The 16474-nt window shown below is 31.5% G+C and overlaps 1 protein-coding gene across 4 annotated transcripts in view; it reads right to left on the bottom strand.

The window, feature by feature from the left end:
- LOC106078496 (centrosomal protein of 112 kDa-like) overlaps positions 1-16474 on the bottom strand; it is a 39541-nt gene that overhangs the window by 4776 nt on the left and 18291 nt on the right. For 2 of the 4 annotated variants that reach the window (XM_056019181.1, XM_056019178.1), the window contains exons 2-24: positions 16131-16461; positions 15969-16035; positions 15751-15868; positions 15373-15503; positions 14284-14380; positions 13581-13686; positions 12921-12964; positions 10748-10820; positions 10080-10129; positions 9503-9589; positions 9275-9374; positions 8428-8546; positions 7835-7978; positions 6722-6876; positions 5630-5759; positions 4756-4848; positions 3652-3711; positions 3414-3493; positions 2448-2583; positions 1960-2067; positions 1138-1320; positions 624-767; positions 177-263 (exon numbers count right to left, since the gene is read on the bottom strand). In XM_056019181.1, coding sequence (XP_055875156.1) covers positions 177-263; positions 624-767; positions 1138-1320; positions 1960-2067; positions 2448-2583; positions 3414-3493; positions 3652-3711; positions 4756-4848; positions 5630-5759; positions 6722-6876; positions 7835-7978; positions 8428-8546; positions 9275-9374; positions 9503-9589; positions 10080-10129; positions 10748-10820; positions 12921-12964; positions 13581-13686; positions 14284-14380; positions 15373-15503; positions 15751-15868; positions 15969-16035; positions 16131-16230 — 2412 coding nt within the window. In that variant the 5' untranslated portion in view covers positions 16231-16461. The remainder of the gene's footprint in view (positions 1-176; positions 264-623; positions 768-1137; positions 1321-1959; positions 2068-2447; positions 2584-3413; positions 3494-3651; positions 3712-4755; positions 4849-5629; positions 5760-6721; positions 6877-7834; positions 7979-8427; positions 8547-9274; positions 9375-9502; positions 9590-10079; positions 10130-10747; positions 10821-12920; positions 12965-13580; positions 13687-14283; positions 14381-15372; positions 15504-15750; positions 15869-15968; positions 16036-16130; positions 16462-16474) is intronic. The other 2 variants (XM_056019179.1, XM_056019180.1) reach the window with 2 other exon arrangements.

Genomic DNA, 16474 nt, shown 5'->3' with positions numbered 1-16474 from the left:
AAAATCATAATACATCATGATAATAACAATTGTTAAGCAGTAAACTATGTTTGCATAATGTATTGATAACAAAATTTAATTAATATCCATAATTCTTGCAGTTTTTTTATTTTGAAAGGGGGGGGGGTAGTTTAGAAGTTTTAAAATTGTAGAAGGATGAAAAGAAAATTGTTTACTTTCTCTAGAACATTCTCCATGTCTGTACTGTGAGTTCTTTGTAAAGCTAATCTTTGTTGTTCCATCTCTCCCCTAACACGAGCAATCTGGTTCATGAGAAACATTTATCAAAACATGAAGGCAAAGTAACTGCTAATGGGGCATAAACTACAAACTAAATTTCAGTAATGACAATGTCAAGCATAAAGAGTTCAAGTTTTTAATGTTTTAAAACTTCGATTTTTAATATTTTAAGAGTGAACATTATAGTACAAACATTAATATACTTCTTAGTTTAGAAATGGAAGCAGATGTTAGTTATACAAAAAAACAAATAATCCTAACTAAAACAGCAATATTTTACAAAATACAATTTAAAAAAAAAAATGTAACAATTTTGATTTCCTGAATCTCTAAAATAACAACACATAAATGCAACACAAAGTTATAAGTGTTTCTAAAAGTACTTCAGCCTCATGATCTCTGTGCATTTTTTGCTTTTCCTCTTCCCTCAGTAACCCGAGCTCCACCAGCTGCTGCTTGCGAAGTTGATTGGCTTGTAATAGGTCCTCCCGTAACTCTCTAATGCATCTTTCATTATCAATAGCTGACTGGAGAAAAAGAAAAAAGTAGTGGATACTGAAAATGTTTATTGACAGCGTTATTCTCATTGAAAATATAGATCAAAATAAACAATACCAAGAGAAATGTCCCACTATAACAAGCATGAGGAAGCAATGACAGTCTATTATTTTAACATTTCATTATTGCTTTAGTGCAGAAACTTTTAAACGTAATTATTGATTTTACTTCAGGCAACAACAAAATTCAAAATGTAAAATATTTTTAAATAATTGTTTTCTAAGAAAAATATTTGTGTGTGTGTGTTTTAAATCCAATTGGAACAAAATATGTTATGTATTTAAAAGTCAAAAATATTTACAAATAATATAAAACAAGTTAAATAATTCTGGCACTGACTTTTTCAGCTTTATCTTGCTTTTCTTTCATTCTGGCTTCCAAAGACAAGACTTCAGTTCTGTGAAGCTCCTTCAGGTTCTCAAGATCTCTCTCATGTTCAGACAGTAGAAACTCTTTCTGCATGTGGAACTCTCTCATGAACTGGGATTTATCTGCTTCATAGTTCATCTTTAACTCAGCCAGCTGAGGAAGAAGTTCAGTGCCACTTTGAAAGAGTTTTCTCTTCAGGGCTATGTAATGTCTTACCAGTTCCATTTGAGACCAGTCAGATTATGTCTTGGTGACTGATAGTTAGCTTAGCAATACAACATTAAGTTAATTAAGTTAAGTTCCCCTATCAGACCTTATTGTCTATAGGGCAGATGGTGTAAAGGTCATTTTTTTTCTGTGGCCTACCGTTAACAAGGGTGTCATGTGGCCAGCACAAAGACCAACCGCCTTTACTTTTCTCCAACTAATGTCAGGTACCCATTAGAGCTGGGTGGGCTCAGAGACGCCCAAAGATCCCAAATTTGAAAATCCTAGTCGTCACCAGGATTTGAACCTGGGACTCCCAGTTCAGAAGTCAAGCGCTTTATTGTTCAGCTACCGCACCCCCAACACAACAATTAACCACATATTTTTCCAGAAGAAATTTTGTGGTTGATTTCAGGAATATCTTTGATGAAAAATCCTATCCTTCACTACAAGGATATAAACTTAGTACAAATAATACACAGTATTTTATACACAATATTTAATATATAGTAATTACCATCTCATTATTTCCCTTCCCCTCTCTACTCTAATAATTATCAACTGCATGTTCAAACAAGTTCTCACCTCATGCTGGTGGCTGTATTTTTCATCCTCTAATTGTTTAGCAAACTCCTTGGATTGTTTCTCTCTGGCTTGTTTAGACTTCTGTAGATCTATCTCTACTTGCTGCATCTGATAGGAACAAAGATATTGGTAACAAATTATTTCCCTTTATCAGAGATAATACCAAAAAAGATTCCATTTTAAACATGTAGCTATCATTTCTCTAGAGAACAAATGATATTGAAAAAACAAAGAAATAAATAAGCATTTTCTACCCAGTACCACTTTGTCTAAAATGTTCTGATATAAAAGGGTAGACATTCAATTCATAGATGTTATAACTATTTCCATTCACGTCCTGCATACTTCCCATGTTTTTATTTGATGAGATAAAATGATGGACTGAAATTTTGGTTTACATTTTTCCCTGTGTTCTAACACTAGAGCATCTATTGTTGGTTTTGTTTTGATAGCATTGGCAAGTATATGACTACTAGTGATACTCATACCTGTTGTTTCATCTCATCATAGATCTTGTTTTGATTTCTTTCGATCTCTGATTTAAAATCCTCTAAAGCTTGTTCAGCTTGGAGTTTCTGTTGTTGTTTTTGTTCTTTGACTTTGTGAATCTCCTGGTCCTTATCTCTGTCAATATGGAATAATATGAGAGAATGTAACCCTTTCTGTAGTACATAATACAAGCAGCAAAACTAAACATTATAGCCCTTTGATATATCTCTGTTCACCTTAGAGAAATGTTATCTGCTTTCCTTGGCTAAGACTCCTTATTCCTAATTAAGTTCGACAAAAGGAGCCATACAATTAAAATTAAGCTGGGAATTATTTTCAGAATTTTTCTGAAAGTAACCAAGTGTAATAACTTCTGCAATGCCTTGGGCCAGAGATGCCCAACATAATTCGATCTGCGGGCCATTTTCATTTCCAACACTGGTGTCGCGGGCCGTATGATCAGAAATATACAAAAATTGACCTGAAACTATTTTATTTGAAACCAGAGGATCTAGTACTTACATTAATTATGGGGATATTTGAATTTTCTTTATATCCGTCAGAAAATAGCGTAAGTTCTCTTTATGTTTTGTTGTTTTTGTTAAACAACCTCAGTTTCTTTATAAAACAAACATTTTGGCTAGAATGGTATCATGTTCCACAAAAAAGTAAAGATCTGTTCACTTTTCCTGGTAAATTCTATATTCTGAATCCTGTTTCAAAGCGCACAAACGTTAAATGCCTTGATACCAATCCATTAGAAAACAAGTGAGGGCCCTAACTGTAGGTAACAGGCCGTATTTTGGGCCTCACTGCCTTGAGCCATCGTTTACTTGTGTACATCTTCCATTAGAGTTATGTTAACTTTTGTGTAGTGGGGCTTTGAGGATCATAACCAAAATGTTGGGAACCACTGTCCAATGATCAAGTCAAGCTTTATCAAATGAAAGTGATCATGTACTTACTTGACCAACTGTTCCAATTTCATCACTTTTTTGTGCCAGTCAGCATCCATCTGTTCAATTTCTTTTTTTAAATTACGAATCTGTGCAAGCAAATTACAAAAACAAAACTAAGATATGCCTAATTATATTTCCAAAAATCAGTTATACCAATAAATACTTCAGGCCTTCCACACTTGTATGTAATGATGTAATGATTCTTCAGTCTGGTATGTAAAATCAGCACAATTTATCTACTCACCTGTTTGTCATGGAGATTCTCTAAATGCAATTTGTCTTGTTGATGATTTTGTTCCATTTCCTAAAAAAAAATATGCAAATTTTTTTTTTCTAAAAATAACTACAAGAACATATGTTTGAAGTGACAACATACATAAATAATATGGACTGGAGCTTAGTTGTAGGAAACAAAAGAACTTAACACTACCAGACTAGTGGGCCGCTTTTTGCAGTAATTTTCAAAATGGCCATTATGCTGGTGAACCGTTTTTCCAGTACTTGTCTATTTCATAAAAAAAATTAGTCAAACTAGAAATAACCAACCAACCATAATTTAACTATACTTTTAAAATTGGAAATGACTGCACACATGTGCTTATGTTGAATTAGTGTGGTTTTACATGAATATTTTCAGAAGATTTGCAATAAACATGAACCAGACATTATAAGATAGTATAGATAGTATAAGATAGTTCAAGGCTTGTAATAAGCCTAAAGTTAATCAATATTTTAGTTGATTTAGACTCTTAGAAGTAACAATTTCATAAAGAATAATGTTTTTACTTGTATTGAATGATACTGGAAGAGATTGATTGCTAAGAACAAATCTTGACTTCCATTAGATATAGAGCTTGAAAGATAAGAAGTTAAGACAATAAGAGGAGTGTGGCCCTCAGGAGTGCAGGGTATAGGGAACAGTTGGTTAGGGTTAAAGGATCACCTAGAAGTTTTGTATCTAACTCCTTCCCATAACCCTTATAATTTTATAATTTCATTCCATATTACCCTTATGCACTTCACCTTTTCAATTATTTAGAGATGCTAAAATACATTTAATTCACTTCTATAAACATTAGTTGTTGTTTATAGTGTTAAGAAAAAAGCTATGCTGCCTGATCAAGCAGTATGCAGTGTTTGAAATTGTTGATGGCCTTCCCCAGTCATCCTGCGGGAGGTTTGGACTAGTAAGTAAATTATTTTCAACTCAGAAGGAACATCCGAAACATGTAAAACATTTTACAAACAAACAATCATATAGACAAAACATCTTTTTTTGTTGGTTTTGTTGAATACAGGCCAGGATTCAAATTAATAATCTAAATGAGACATTGCAAAATCAACTTGCCCTAATTAATCTTTGTCTATGTTCTTCTGAATCTTTCAAAGACTTTTTCAGTTGCTCAATTTTTTCCTCCAGATCTTTAATAGTATCAGCAGCCTGATAGGTTGATAGTTGTGGAAAAAAAAGTAAATATACAAAAATAAAAAAAACTTTTTTTTTCAACATCAATGACAAACTAATTCATTTTTTGAAACCAGGTAAGCAATTTGTAAAATGGTTTTGAACACATATAGCTCTTCTATTTTCTAACATCCTTAAGAACAAAAATATAAAAATAATTTCAATCAAAATGCATGAGAATAGAAAAAAACAATTGTGTGATGAAAGTATTCCATCATTCTTGTTACCTTTTTTTTTTACATTAATTTAAAATAAAAAGCATATGAAGGTAAGGGAACAAGAAGCTGACACTATAGGCAACATCAAGAGTTACTACTAATAGTAATTACATTGCCAGTAACCAGGTATGGACAGTGTGTTCAAATTGGCCCTGGCATACAGTCTGCTGGCATATTGCCTTCTATATCAAGGTTGCTAACCAGGGCGCACTGAGCCACCTTGCACCACAGTTGCTACACCAAGGTAATAGCCATGTATGACGCAAGTTTGGGCCCCATTTATAAGAGAATATTATAAAATCTTTTACAAGCTTTACTATGATTGAAGAAGGCCCATCCTGTACAGACTCCACTGGCCCACTGGGTGTCAGCCCAACAGGTCTTTTTTGAACAATCACCCATATAGCCAGTCTGCCCCTCCCAGCAATATATTGAGAAAAACATGTTGCCTACCTTCATTAGCTGTTGATTGAACTCCTTATAAAGAGACCAACATGAGTCATACAATCACACTATACTTTAAATATCATTCCACTTACTTTACTGGTTGCCATAGAGTGCTCCTGTCTCAAGTATTCTAGACTAGCTTCTGTCTTATTTTTTAAACTTTTGATTTCATGCTCCTGGGCTTCAATGATTTTTCTCTGATCTCTTTCTTGTTGAGCTAATCTAAACATACACACATAAACGATTGTTCAAACTGCAACATTTATTTTGTAAGACCATATAAAATATGTTAAGAATCACTGTCACATCACAATTACTACCTCAGTCCCTTGGAGCATAGTTTGTGAATGTTAGTAAAGTTATTTGTATGCTATGTAAGCAATTATTCAGCTTTGTTATGGTGCTGGATAAATAGACATGTGCAAATTTAAATCATGCAAGTTGATCAATCATTTTCTTTTATTACATTTTGAAATGTAGGTTAAAGTGAATAATGCAGAATAGTAACATAGAAACATAAAGCAATAAGACTATCAAAAATGTGTAGCTGAATTGACAGATGGGAGATAATTCTCTGAAAACCATAATGAACACAAAATGTAAATGTTGTCTCAAAATGTTATGTTTTTAAAATATAAACACTAGATATTCACTAATGAGTCATTCTTGTCACAGGAAAAGTTATAAGCAATAAAAACAACTGATTGTCAAAAACATGAGCATTTTGTTTAAAGTATCATACTTGATGCTTAAATTATTCAGTTTCTATCATTATTATTTTATTCCTGCATGGGAGTCTCCCTGTAAACCAGGGTATTCATGTCTGCATAGGGTTATCCCTTTTAACCAGGGTCTGTCTCAATCCTAAGAAATATGCATGTGCGACCACTCAGCTCAAGTTTAACTGAAATATCTAACCTCCATCTGAAGTTGAAGTTGAGAAACCAAGTAATTAAGCCACTCAACAACATTGCCCTGTTAGATCTCAAACCATAAAAATGTTTGTTTACTTTGTGACATTTCTAATCAATGAATTGAAATTTATGTCAATGTTCATGGATCATTAATAAGATGTGGAATAATAAGTGATAACCGTAAGGATTTATTTTGTAAGCGCCCAGTAATAGTTTTTAGTGAGATTATATTTATTCCTTTATTTGTATATAACTATTGTGAACTCTGACCTTTCTCTCAGTCTCTCATTTTCATTGGACAGTTTTTCACATTTAATCAACACATCATTCTTTTCTTTTTCTACTGCTGACCTCTGGTTCAAGGAGCTGTCCACTTCATTCATCAGCTGCTGGACCCTGGATTCTAATTCTTTGATCACATCAGTCTAAAGAAAATGAATTCAGAATTGATACTTTTCAGATAAGTCAGGGGTTTTCAACCTGTGGGTTGCGACCCCCTTGGGGGTCAATTGACGATTTGCAGGGGTCGCCTAAGACCATCGAAAAAATGGATTGTTTTTGTCTATTCTTCTGTTGCTGTATGTATGTGCGGGGGGTGGGTTGCGGCAGAGTGAGGGATTGTAAAAAGAGGTCGCCGAGCTTACAAGGTTGAGAACCGCTGAGATAAGTGAACAATGGAAATAATTTTTTTTAAAAGGTTGAAATAATTTATAAATGTTATTATAGCTTTGGTTTTTATCAAATTAGTGTTTTCTTTAGAGGTCTTATGGTTCAAGGGCTAACGCACCTTTTCAGACCTTGGGATCTATAGGCACATGATGTAAAAGCCATCTGTTTTTATGGCTGATGGTTAATGAGGGTGTCATGTTGCCAGCACATGACCAACTGCTTTACTTTTCACAACTAATGTCAGCTACCCATAGGAGATGGGTGAACATAGGGGCGCCCTTAAAATATAAAAATTAAAAACCCCAGGACTCCTCAGTTTGGAATCCAAGCGATTTACCACTCAGCTGCTGCAACTGCCCTTCAAGGACTAAATTAAAGTAGGCCTACTAATGTTTCTAGGGACAATGCTTTATGATAATGAATTGGAGAAATGTATTTACTTTTGGTCTTTTGAAAGCAAACACTTTTATTTTTCACTAGAGCTAAATGGAATCCTAAGAAAAAATAATTCTGTGTCCAACAAGACCTAATTACCATTTGTTCAGTTATCATATACTTTGATACTTGACTTCATGAAATGTGTCTAAATAAATTATTCAATAATTTTTGCTTTCCATACATTTGTTTATAGTGAAGTTGAGTTTTTAAAACTTAGCAAATTACTCTCACAAAGTTATTATTTAATCCTATCAATTATTGCAAATCTAAACTTACGGTTATATTAGTTTGATTTGTGTACTCTGCTTCCATTCTCTGCAGTCTGTCATTGGTGTCATCCAGAATTTCTTGTATATTTTGTGTGTGTTGTTTCTGGAGGTCAAACTTCTCTTGTTCAAATTCTGTCACTAACTCATGCAACTGTGATAGTGAATAACCCAACAAGATTAGAATGATGTCACATCAGAATGTAAACAACAACAAAAACTAGAAAGTAGTATTTCAGTATGTTTGTAAAAGAATGAAAATCAAATTGTCAACAGATTCAGTTGAAATAAAAATTACGATAAAAAAGGTAGCACTTTTCTCCCCCTATTTCAAATAGGTTAAAAAATACCTAGATCATAAAATAAAAAATCCAGATCTATGCAGTTTGAACAGAATAACTGGCCTAAACAGTTTTAATCATGGGCTACCCATATAGCTTTTTTTTTAATTCAGCAATAAATATGATGAGTAAAAAGTCTCACAAAAACCTGAGCCTCATTAGACTACCTTCCATCAAGTATAAATGTCTGCAACTTTAATAACTTAAAATGAACCTTCTTAAATCTTAATCAAAGTGTATTGATTTAAAATAATTTCTGAACCTTTTTCTCATAGTCATTTTTTCTTGTTTCATTTGAGTCATCAGCAATCTTTTTCAGCTCAGCAATCTGCTTGTCTTTAGACTGTTTAATGAATTCTGTTTCTTTGATTAGATTCTGAACTGGAAAAAAGACATTCTTTACTTAAACAAAAAACAAATAAGACATAATTTACTTTAAACATAAAACAAATTTATGCTCAAGGAATCAAAAAATGTTCTTGTGTAAATTGTTAACTGTGTTGAAACTAGTATAAATAGTGCAGTATATATTCAGAGCTTAACGCTTGTCATAGTTACAAACCTAGCATTTCAAATAAGGATGATAAACTTTTTCTTTCTATACAGACCATAGTTTCAGTAAAATCCAATCTCAACAAATAAAAAAAAATTGAACATAATATAAGAGCACTTTAAAAACATCATTACACTTACATGGACAAACTAAAAAACTGTTTCATGTGAATGAGTGAAACGTAAAATTTATTAAAATGTTCATTTTCCCAACCGGATGCAACATCCGTGTTGCTGTAGTATATGAAAGTATCAGAATATCTGGATGATGTCTGCATAATGAGTATGCAGTATGATGCAACAAACTATTGACCCAATCATAATAATTTTGGAATCTTATTTGTACACAATAAAACACATGAACTTTGAAGGATATCCTCAAAGTAAATGAAAACAAAATTTGTTTTCAGCATACTGAGATAATACTAATTAAAACCTTTAAAACTCAGTAACATTTTCAATGTTGACTAGTCAAAAGTTGTTTATTATTTTCTTTCTCCTAATTCAAACATATATCTAACTAATTATTTTTTCCTTTCTCTTATTCCAATACTAACCTTTCCTTTCAAGCTTGTCTATAGTTTCTTCCAAGTCTTTTGTTTTGGCTTTATAAAGATTTTTCATATCCTCAATCTCTAAATTTTTGCGATCAAGAATCTGAAAATATGATCAAATGAAAACATAAAGTGTACACTGAATATATGTATCGAAACAAAAGAATGTTTTTCTTAATATCGCAGGTGAAAAATAAGCACAGTAAACTATAGTGTCTAAGAGTCTATTACTTTCTGGACAGCTGTATCATGTCTCTGTTGTAACTTAAGTTTTTCTTCATGGAACTTTGCTTCAATCACTTTAGCTCTCATGGCAATCTGGTGAAATAAATGAACGATGCACTTAAAGCAAGTCAGTTATGAGCTGAAAAACAATACTCTAAGAAAAACTCAATTTAATGACGGCATTAATCTCAGGCTTTTGAGGCCACATGGCAATGTGCTTTGACCTTCACACTGTCAATGCATCCGAATCTTAACACTTAAGAGTATACTGACATATATATTATAATTTTTTTTAATTAACAAGAAAAGATAAAAAGGAAGAGCAAACACACACAATATATATATATATATATATATATATATATATATATATATATAATTCAAATCTCTTATCTCAATGATTTGTAAGATTTAATTTAACCTTTTAATGGGACCACTGTAAATTGTAAAGACAAAGTGAAGCATATGACAATACAGAAAAGGAGGTAGATTTTTTATATGACTTTTAATGTGAAGTAAAATGGAAAAAGATATAAGTAAACCTTTATCATTTCATAAATTTTATTTCATTAAAATACATTACCTCTCTGTCTGCAGGTTTTAAAAAACTTGGATCATCATAAAATGTTGTTCCTGTAAAATTTAAAGAAAACAAAAAAAGCTTGTTTCATTCATTATATTGTATCAGGTTTATCACTTTGCATTATCGACATCACTCTTTTGATTCTCATTGTAACATTTTGATCATATTGTATCAACCAAAACATGGATTCTTCTAATCTTATGTAGTCTAGCTACATCCTAACATTGAAGATGATTGTATTTTATATAAACAGTTCAATGTTCTACACTGTGAAAGAGACATCAACAAGTAACTGTCTTCTCATCCAAAAATCTGAGCCAGCAAGAAAATTAAATGTTTCATTATTAAACAGACATTAAAAAAGATGAAAATATGTTGAGGAATGTATGACTGACTTCAAATCCTGACTCAGTTGAGTTGTGTTTTCTGAGTCCCTAATGGCAGCTAGGAATTACCATCTACCCCTACAGACACATTTCCACAAAAGATATCAAAGATCAATAAGCATGCTTTAGTATGATGCATAAGCTATACACAAGTAAATTAAAAAAAATATAGGTTAAATAAAATTGAATAAAATTTATTAGTTGTTAGAATTATGTTTAGAAATTTAAAAGAATAGTTTATAATGAAAGTTGTTAAAAAAAACAACAACATTTTGAGAATACCTTTTAGCAGTGAGTATGTGGAAGATGTTGTGGAAGAATACGGCTTAGACCAATCTGATTCACTTATAGTCACCTGAAAAAAAGAACAACTTACAATTAGATCTATGAAAGAGTTTTTTTTAATTTCTATCACAATTAAACAATAAAGTTGACAAGCTTAGCAGCACATGAAAACCTTCCCCATCCAGAAAAGGCAAAAAAACATCAGGTGATAAGCCACTGAAGTAAAGTCACTCTCCATGTAAGTGAAATAAAGATAAAGAATATCTGTAGGAAATGGTCCAAAAGTGTGCCATGTGAACAACACTACAAGTAGTAACCTTGTTTTGACCCCAATCCAATGTCATGATACCCTTAGTTGAGATCAGAGTACAAGTATTAGAAAAACTTCATAAAATTCTAAACAAAAAAGGTCCAGCTTCTAACGGAGTTCAATGAAAGACCAAATTTTGTCAACAGAGGGCAATGTTTATGACATATCCAGTTAGTAAAGGAGAGTATGAATTATGAATACATTTATTTTGTGACAAAAATTATTAATTAAGAAATAGTTACCATCTTTTACTATTTAAAAAATCAACAAATACTAAGCTTCCAATAAACAAGTCAATTTTTCAAGTCAAAAGATGCAATAAACTGATTGTGAAGATTAATTCAAATAGTCTCTAAAAAAATTGCTTACTATAAAAAAAAAAGGCTGTAATTAGTGAAAAAAAAGCAAGCTGAATCAATTAAGCTGTGACAGTCTACTCTACATTTCTGTGACTTTGAGAACAGCTTAAGCTGATCATCTGTAATTTCCTATTATATAAAACATGTATTTCTATTCTTATAATATATATTTATGACAGTTGAATTCAGAACACTCAATATATGATTGTACATTTACAGTAAGTATAGCTCTTAAAGAAGCAACATTGATGAAAGTTAAATATTTATAGGAAACATCCCTGAATGAGTTAAAAAGAAAGGAAAAATAAAGAGAGATTGCACACACAAGATTTACCTCAATGAAGTCATATATATAAATACTTTGGTGTGATAAATGATGGGATAAACAAGTAGTAAGGTGAGAAAGAAAGTAAGGGCACTTGCTGATATAATATGAAACACTAAATGGAGTGGATGTCACAAGGACATACAAATATTGTTTTAATTAAAATAAAGATAAGCTTTAAAAAATAGGGTTGGTGAGTATTGATGGTAATAGAGTAAATAAATTAATTTGAGAATATTTAAGATGATATAAAAAGAAATGAAATATATCAACATCTTTCTGGTTACAAAATGAGTTCATTGTTGTTTTTTTACAAAGATAAGTTAATAGAAAATTTTGTAAACATTTATCAAACTCTACAATAAAAATGTTGAATAAAAAACAACAACAACTGTTTATTGTCAAACATTATAACCTTGAGCTTCAGCTTACCACCTCAATTTGTCGGGGATATTAAGAGGTTCATTTATTATTACTACAGAAGGAATGAAATTTAAATCCAAAACTTTATAACCCAAGTTTCATTTCAATTGTGTTCGGCATAACAGAATTTGACTGTACTATTCTTTCAAAGCAGCAAAACAATACATCTGTTTTGAAGTTAGTGACTAAGCAAGGAAAATGCCTGTGTTTTATTATGACTTGCCTTTTTTTTTTTTTTTACAATGACCTGGCTTACAACCTTCTCATTTAATTTTTCTTTTGACCTGCAGTTTGGTTGCATATTTTTTTCTACTAGTATAAGCCATATAATGACAACACACTTCCAAACTGAATTTATTAATTTCTTTTTTTTTTTTAAATATTTTTTATGTGCAACTCTTTTTTTTTTTAATTCTGAATATCCTCTTTCTTTTAAGACAATGACTTTTAAGACAATGCCTTACATTTTAATCAAACATTAGCTATAAAATTGAATGGCAATATAAAAACATTACATTATGTATATTATCTAAAAAATTATTTGATTCATTGATTTGATTTGCGCAATATATTTGTTAATGAAATAAAAAGCAGACTCAGTGGTTACAATATACAAAGTGTTAAGGATGGTATATACAATGGTTACTTTTATTTATTTATTTTTAATTAATACACTAGTGTTAGTATTATAAAAACTTTGGAATCTACTTAAAGACTCTCTTTAAAAAGAGTTTGGATTGGTCCATGACTTACTTCTTTGATTTTATCATTCTCTCTGCTCTCCTTGACCCTGACATCTAATACATATATATATATACATAGATCAGTGACTGAAGGAGAAGGGTGGACACATTTTGGGGTATTAGTGTGGCATAAAACTACTATCATACAAATAAATAGAGGCCCAAAAAGCTTATGGTTTAAACGATAAACTATCTATGGCACCACAACAAAAACAACTTATTGTTTATGTGATAAAATAAACTGAGTTCAAAAAAACTTATGATTTGTGATAAATTAAAGAATTTAAAAAAAAAAACAAAAACTAAAATGTATATATCCATTTGTATAAGAAGTTCCCTTAAGATTTAAGTCATTGCCTCTTACTATAGGCCAGATTTTTGGTTTCTTTTTATAATGAAGTCCTACACAAAATTAATTTACACAAAGCTCTTTTTTAAAAGAGATAAAAATATTTTTTTTTTTTTAAAGAAATAGAGAAAACATTTTTTATAAATATTACGAATATTCAGAAACATTTTATAAAGAGGTTATCAAAACAAAACTCTTGAAATAGTTGTAATAAAGACCACATTTTATTTCCTATCTCATTGAAAAAAAAAGGCCCATTATTTCTCACGAATGCAGTGACTATGCTAACCTGGCAACTTGAGTGAATGTTAGAATGCTAACCTGGCAATAGTCTTTTTTCCCTGTCACCTGAGGGTGAATGATGATGACCTTTTTGATGTCTATGAGAAATTTTTGGTGACCTTTGTAATTCAATGCTCAAGTCATCCTGAATGATACACAGCTAAATGTCTCACACACCAACAAATTTATTTTATAGTACAAAGTCCAATATTTTCTTTTACAATAATTCAATAATTTTAATTTGGAACTAGTTTATACAGAACTGTCGACAAAATTATGAGCTAATATTCAATTTTAAAACTACACAGAACTTTGTAAATGGCTTTAATAAAAAATTGCATTATCCCTTTTTTTAGTTATTTGTTTATTAATTTTACTTTAAAATGTTCATCAACATTGCACTTGATGTTTCAACCTTATCATTCAATTAATTTACAATTTACATGTTTTTAGGTTAGTTCAATCAAAAACAAATGTTACATAAAATCTGGTCACATGAACACATTTAGTTGATTCTTAAGCTATAAGCACAGCAAAGAAGAAAACATTTTGTTTAATTGTTTTTTTTTTACTGGATAAAAACCAAGATGTAAGGGGAAAAAAACAACTAAGAAAACAAAGAAAAAATATCAATAGCTGGACCTGTCAAATAAACCATTATATAACACCAATCAATAAAAAAAAGGTTATTGTACAAATCTGACAATAAGACAAAAAAAACAAAAACATTAAGTTTTCTTACAGCAGAATATCTTGGTTGGGTACCCTCTGTATGACGAATAGGTGACAAAGACAAAGATGGATCTTTCTCTAGAGTGTGACCCATACTGGTGTGGGGCCTGTGGAAACAAAATCATCAAGATAGTTTCATTTTACAATGCAAAATGACTAAACTATTCAAAAACATTTGACTAATGAATAGAAATAAGACTTCTCTACAACATATGTTATAGAAATAAGACTTCTCTACAACATATGTTATAGAAATAAGACTTCTCTACAACATATGTTATAGAAATAAGACTTCTCTACAACATATGTTATAGAAATAAGACTTCTCTACAACATATGTTATAGAAATAAGACTTCTCTACAACAGATGTTATAAGTCTTTTCAAAGCCTAAATGATACTGAGAGGTTGATTTTAATGTACTTCAAGTTACTTTTTCTGCCTTGTGTTGGGCATTCTAAACGTCCGAAACTGATTCTAGGAAAATATTTTGAGCTGTGTTGAGTTGCAGATAAAAAGTCTGATGACTACCAAGAAGCTAAATATCAGCAAAGGCATGGTTGCAGACTTTAAAAAAAAAATTGCTTTTATATAGTGCATATTTTTATGCTTATAGCATGCTCAGTGCGCTATGGTCTAATCCCTTACATGCTGCCTTTAGGCACTCAGCAAATACAACTCTGCTTTCATTGTGATTGAAACTCAAGCACCCTTGTTAGGTGGCCAAGCCATAGCCATAAAAGGCTCAGTTGAAAAGCATCACATGTTCATGGGTTCTTAGGTAAAGTAAGATTAGATACAAACCTTAAAGTGTTTTTACAAACCTATGATCATTGATCAAGACTAAGTCAGGTTAACACGCTACAGATGTAAAGATCTAGGATCATTGAAGAGTTCACAAGACTAAGCCAAGTATACAAGCTACAGATGTAAAGATCTAGGATCATTGAAGAGTTCACATAACTAAGCCAAGTATACAAGCTACAGATGTAAAGATCTAGGATCATTGAAGAGTTCACAAGACTAAACCAAGTATACAAGTTACAGATGTAACCAGGACTAACATTTAAACAAAGATATATTTTCAGCACAACACTGACCTCTCTAAGAACTCAGCTGAATTTGAAACCCTTGTAGACGTGGCGGCTGGTATGCCAAGTGTTTTGGCAAAGATTGATGAGCCCACAGTTTCAGCTAACTCCCCTTCCACCCAATCTGGAAGTTTTTCAATCTGCACAGAAAAAGTCAATTACAAAAATATTAGACAAGCACACAGGGCAAACAAACACACAAAAACACATAAAAAATATTTTAAGCTTTCTTGTATTTATAGATTCTCAATTTGCAATGTTTTTTTTAATTATCTCGATTTCAATATTTAACAAACTTGAATGTTTTAGCCTTCAGCTAAATTTAAAGTGAAATAATAATTTTCAGACAAGAAGTACACTAAAATAAAAAATAAAAATATTTTTCACCAAATATGAAGGAAGTGGTTTTAATGCCCCTGATTCAGGTTTCTGATCAAAAGGTGAATCCCATGAGCCTTTCTTTAACATCTGTAGCATCAATTGTGCATATAAGTTACGTGTTTTTCTACAAGAGAAAATAAGTTTTGTTAACAATGCTAGCAAACAGCATCAATAACACACGTTTTTCTGTATCATATCAGTAGAAAAATAAATAAACAGCTTACCTGGCAGAAACACCTCCTCTAACAGGTTCACACAATTTTTTGATCCACACAGCACATTTTTGTCTCTCTGGAATATATGTGGCTAAATGTTTATTTTAGTAAGTGGGAATGATTACAATATTTATTAGTTATTGCAAGCCAAAAATTCTACTTATAGATTACCTGTCTTCTGTGGCAACTTCAGTACATGAGGTTTCATATCAGTAAGATATTTATCAAATTCACGGTCCAACTGAGACTCTAACACACTGTCACTTTCCATGTTAGTCAAATTACTGGGATCAGTCCAATTTGACCAAGTATCTGAACTAGTAATTGATTCTTGGGAACTTGACTCAAAGAATCCAGTGTGACCTAGTCCATAACAGTTTGGATTCTGAGACGACTTATATTCTAGCTTTATGCCGTTAGTGACTGAAGGACTGGGCAAATTAAAATAGTCGCCATCTTTAGTTTGTGAGGAGCTTCTTTTGTGGATTCTATTATTGAGTAGCTGTTAAAAGAAA

This window comes from Biomphalaria glabrata, chromosome 2 (assembly GCF_947242115.1).
Source record: "Biomphalaria glabrata chromosome 2, xgBioGlab47.1, whole genome shotgun sequence".
Taxonomy (NCBI): domain Eukaryota; kingdom Metazoa; phylum Mollusca; class Gastropoda; family Planorbidae; genus Biomphalaria; species Biomphalaria glabrata.
The sequence above is the reverse complement of the archived record's forward strand: the minus strand, read 5'-3'. Positions and strand labels throughout refer to the sequence as shown.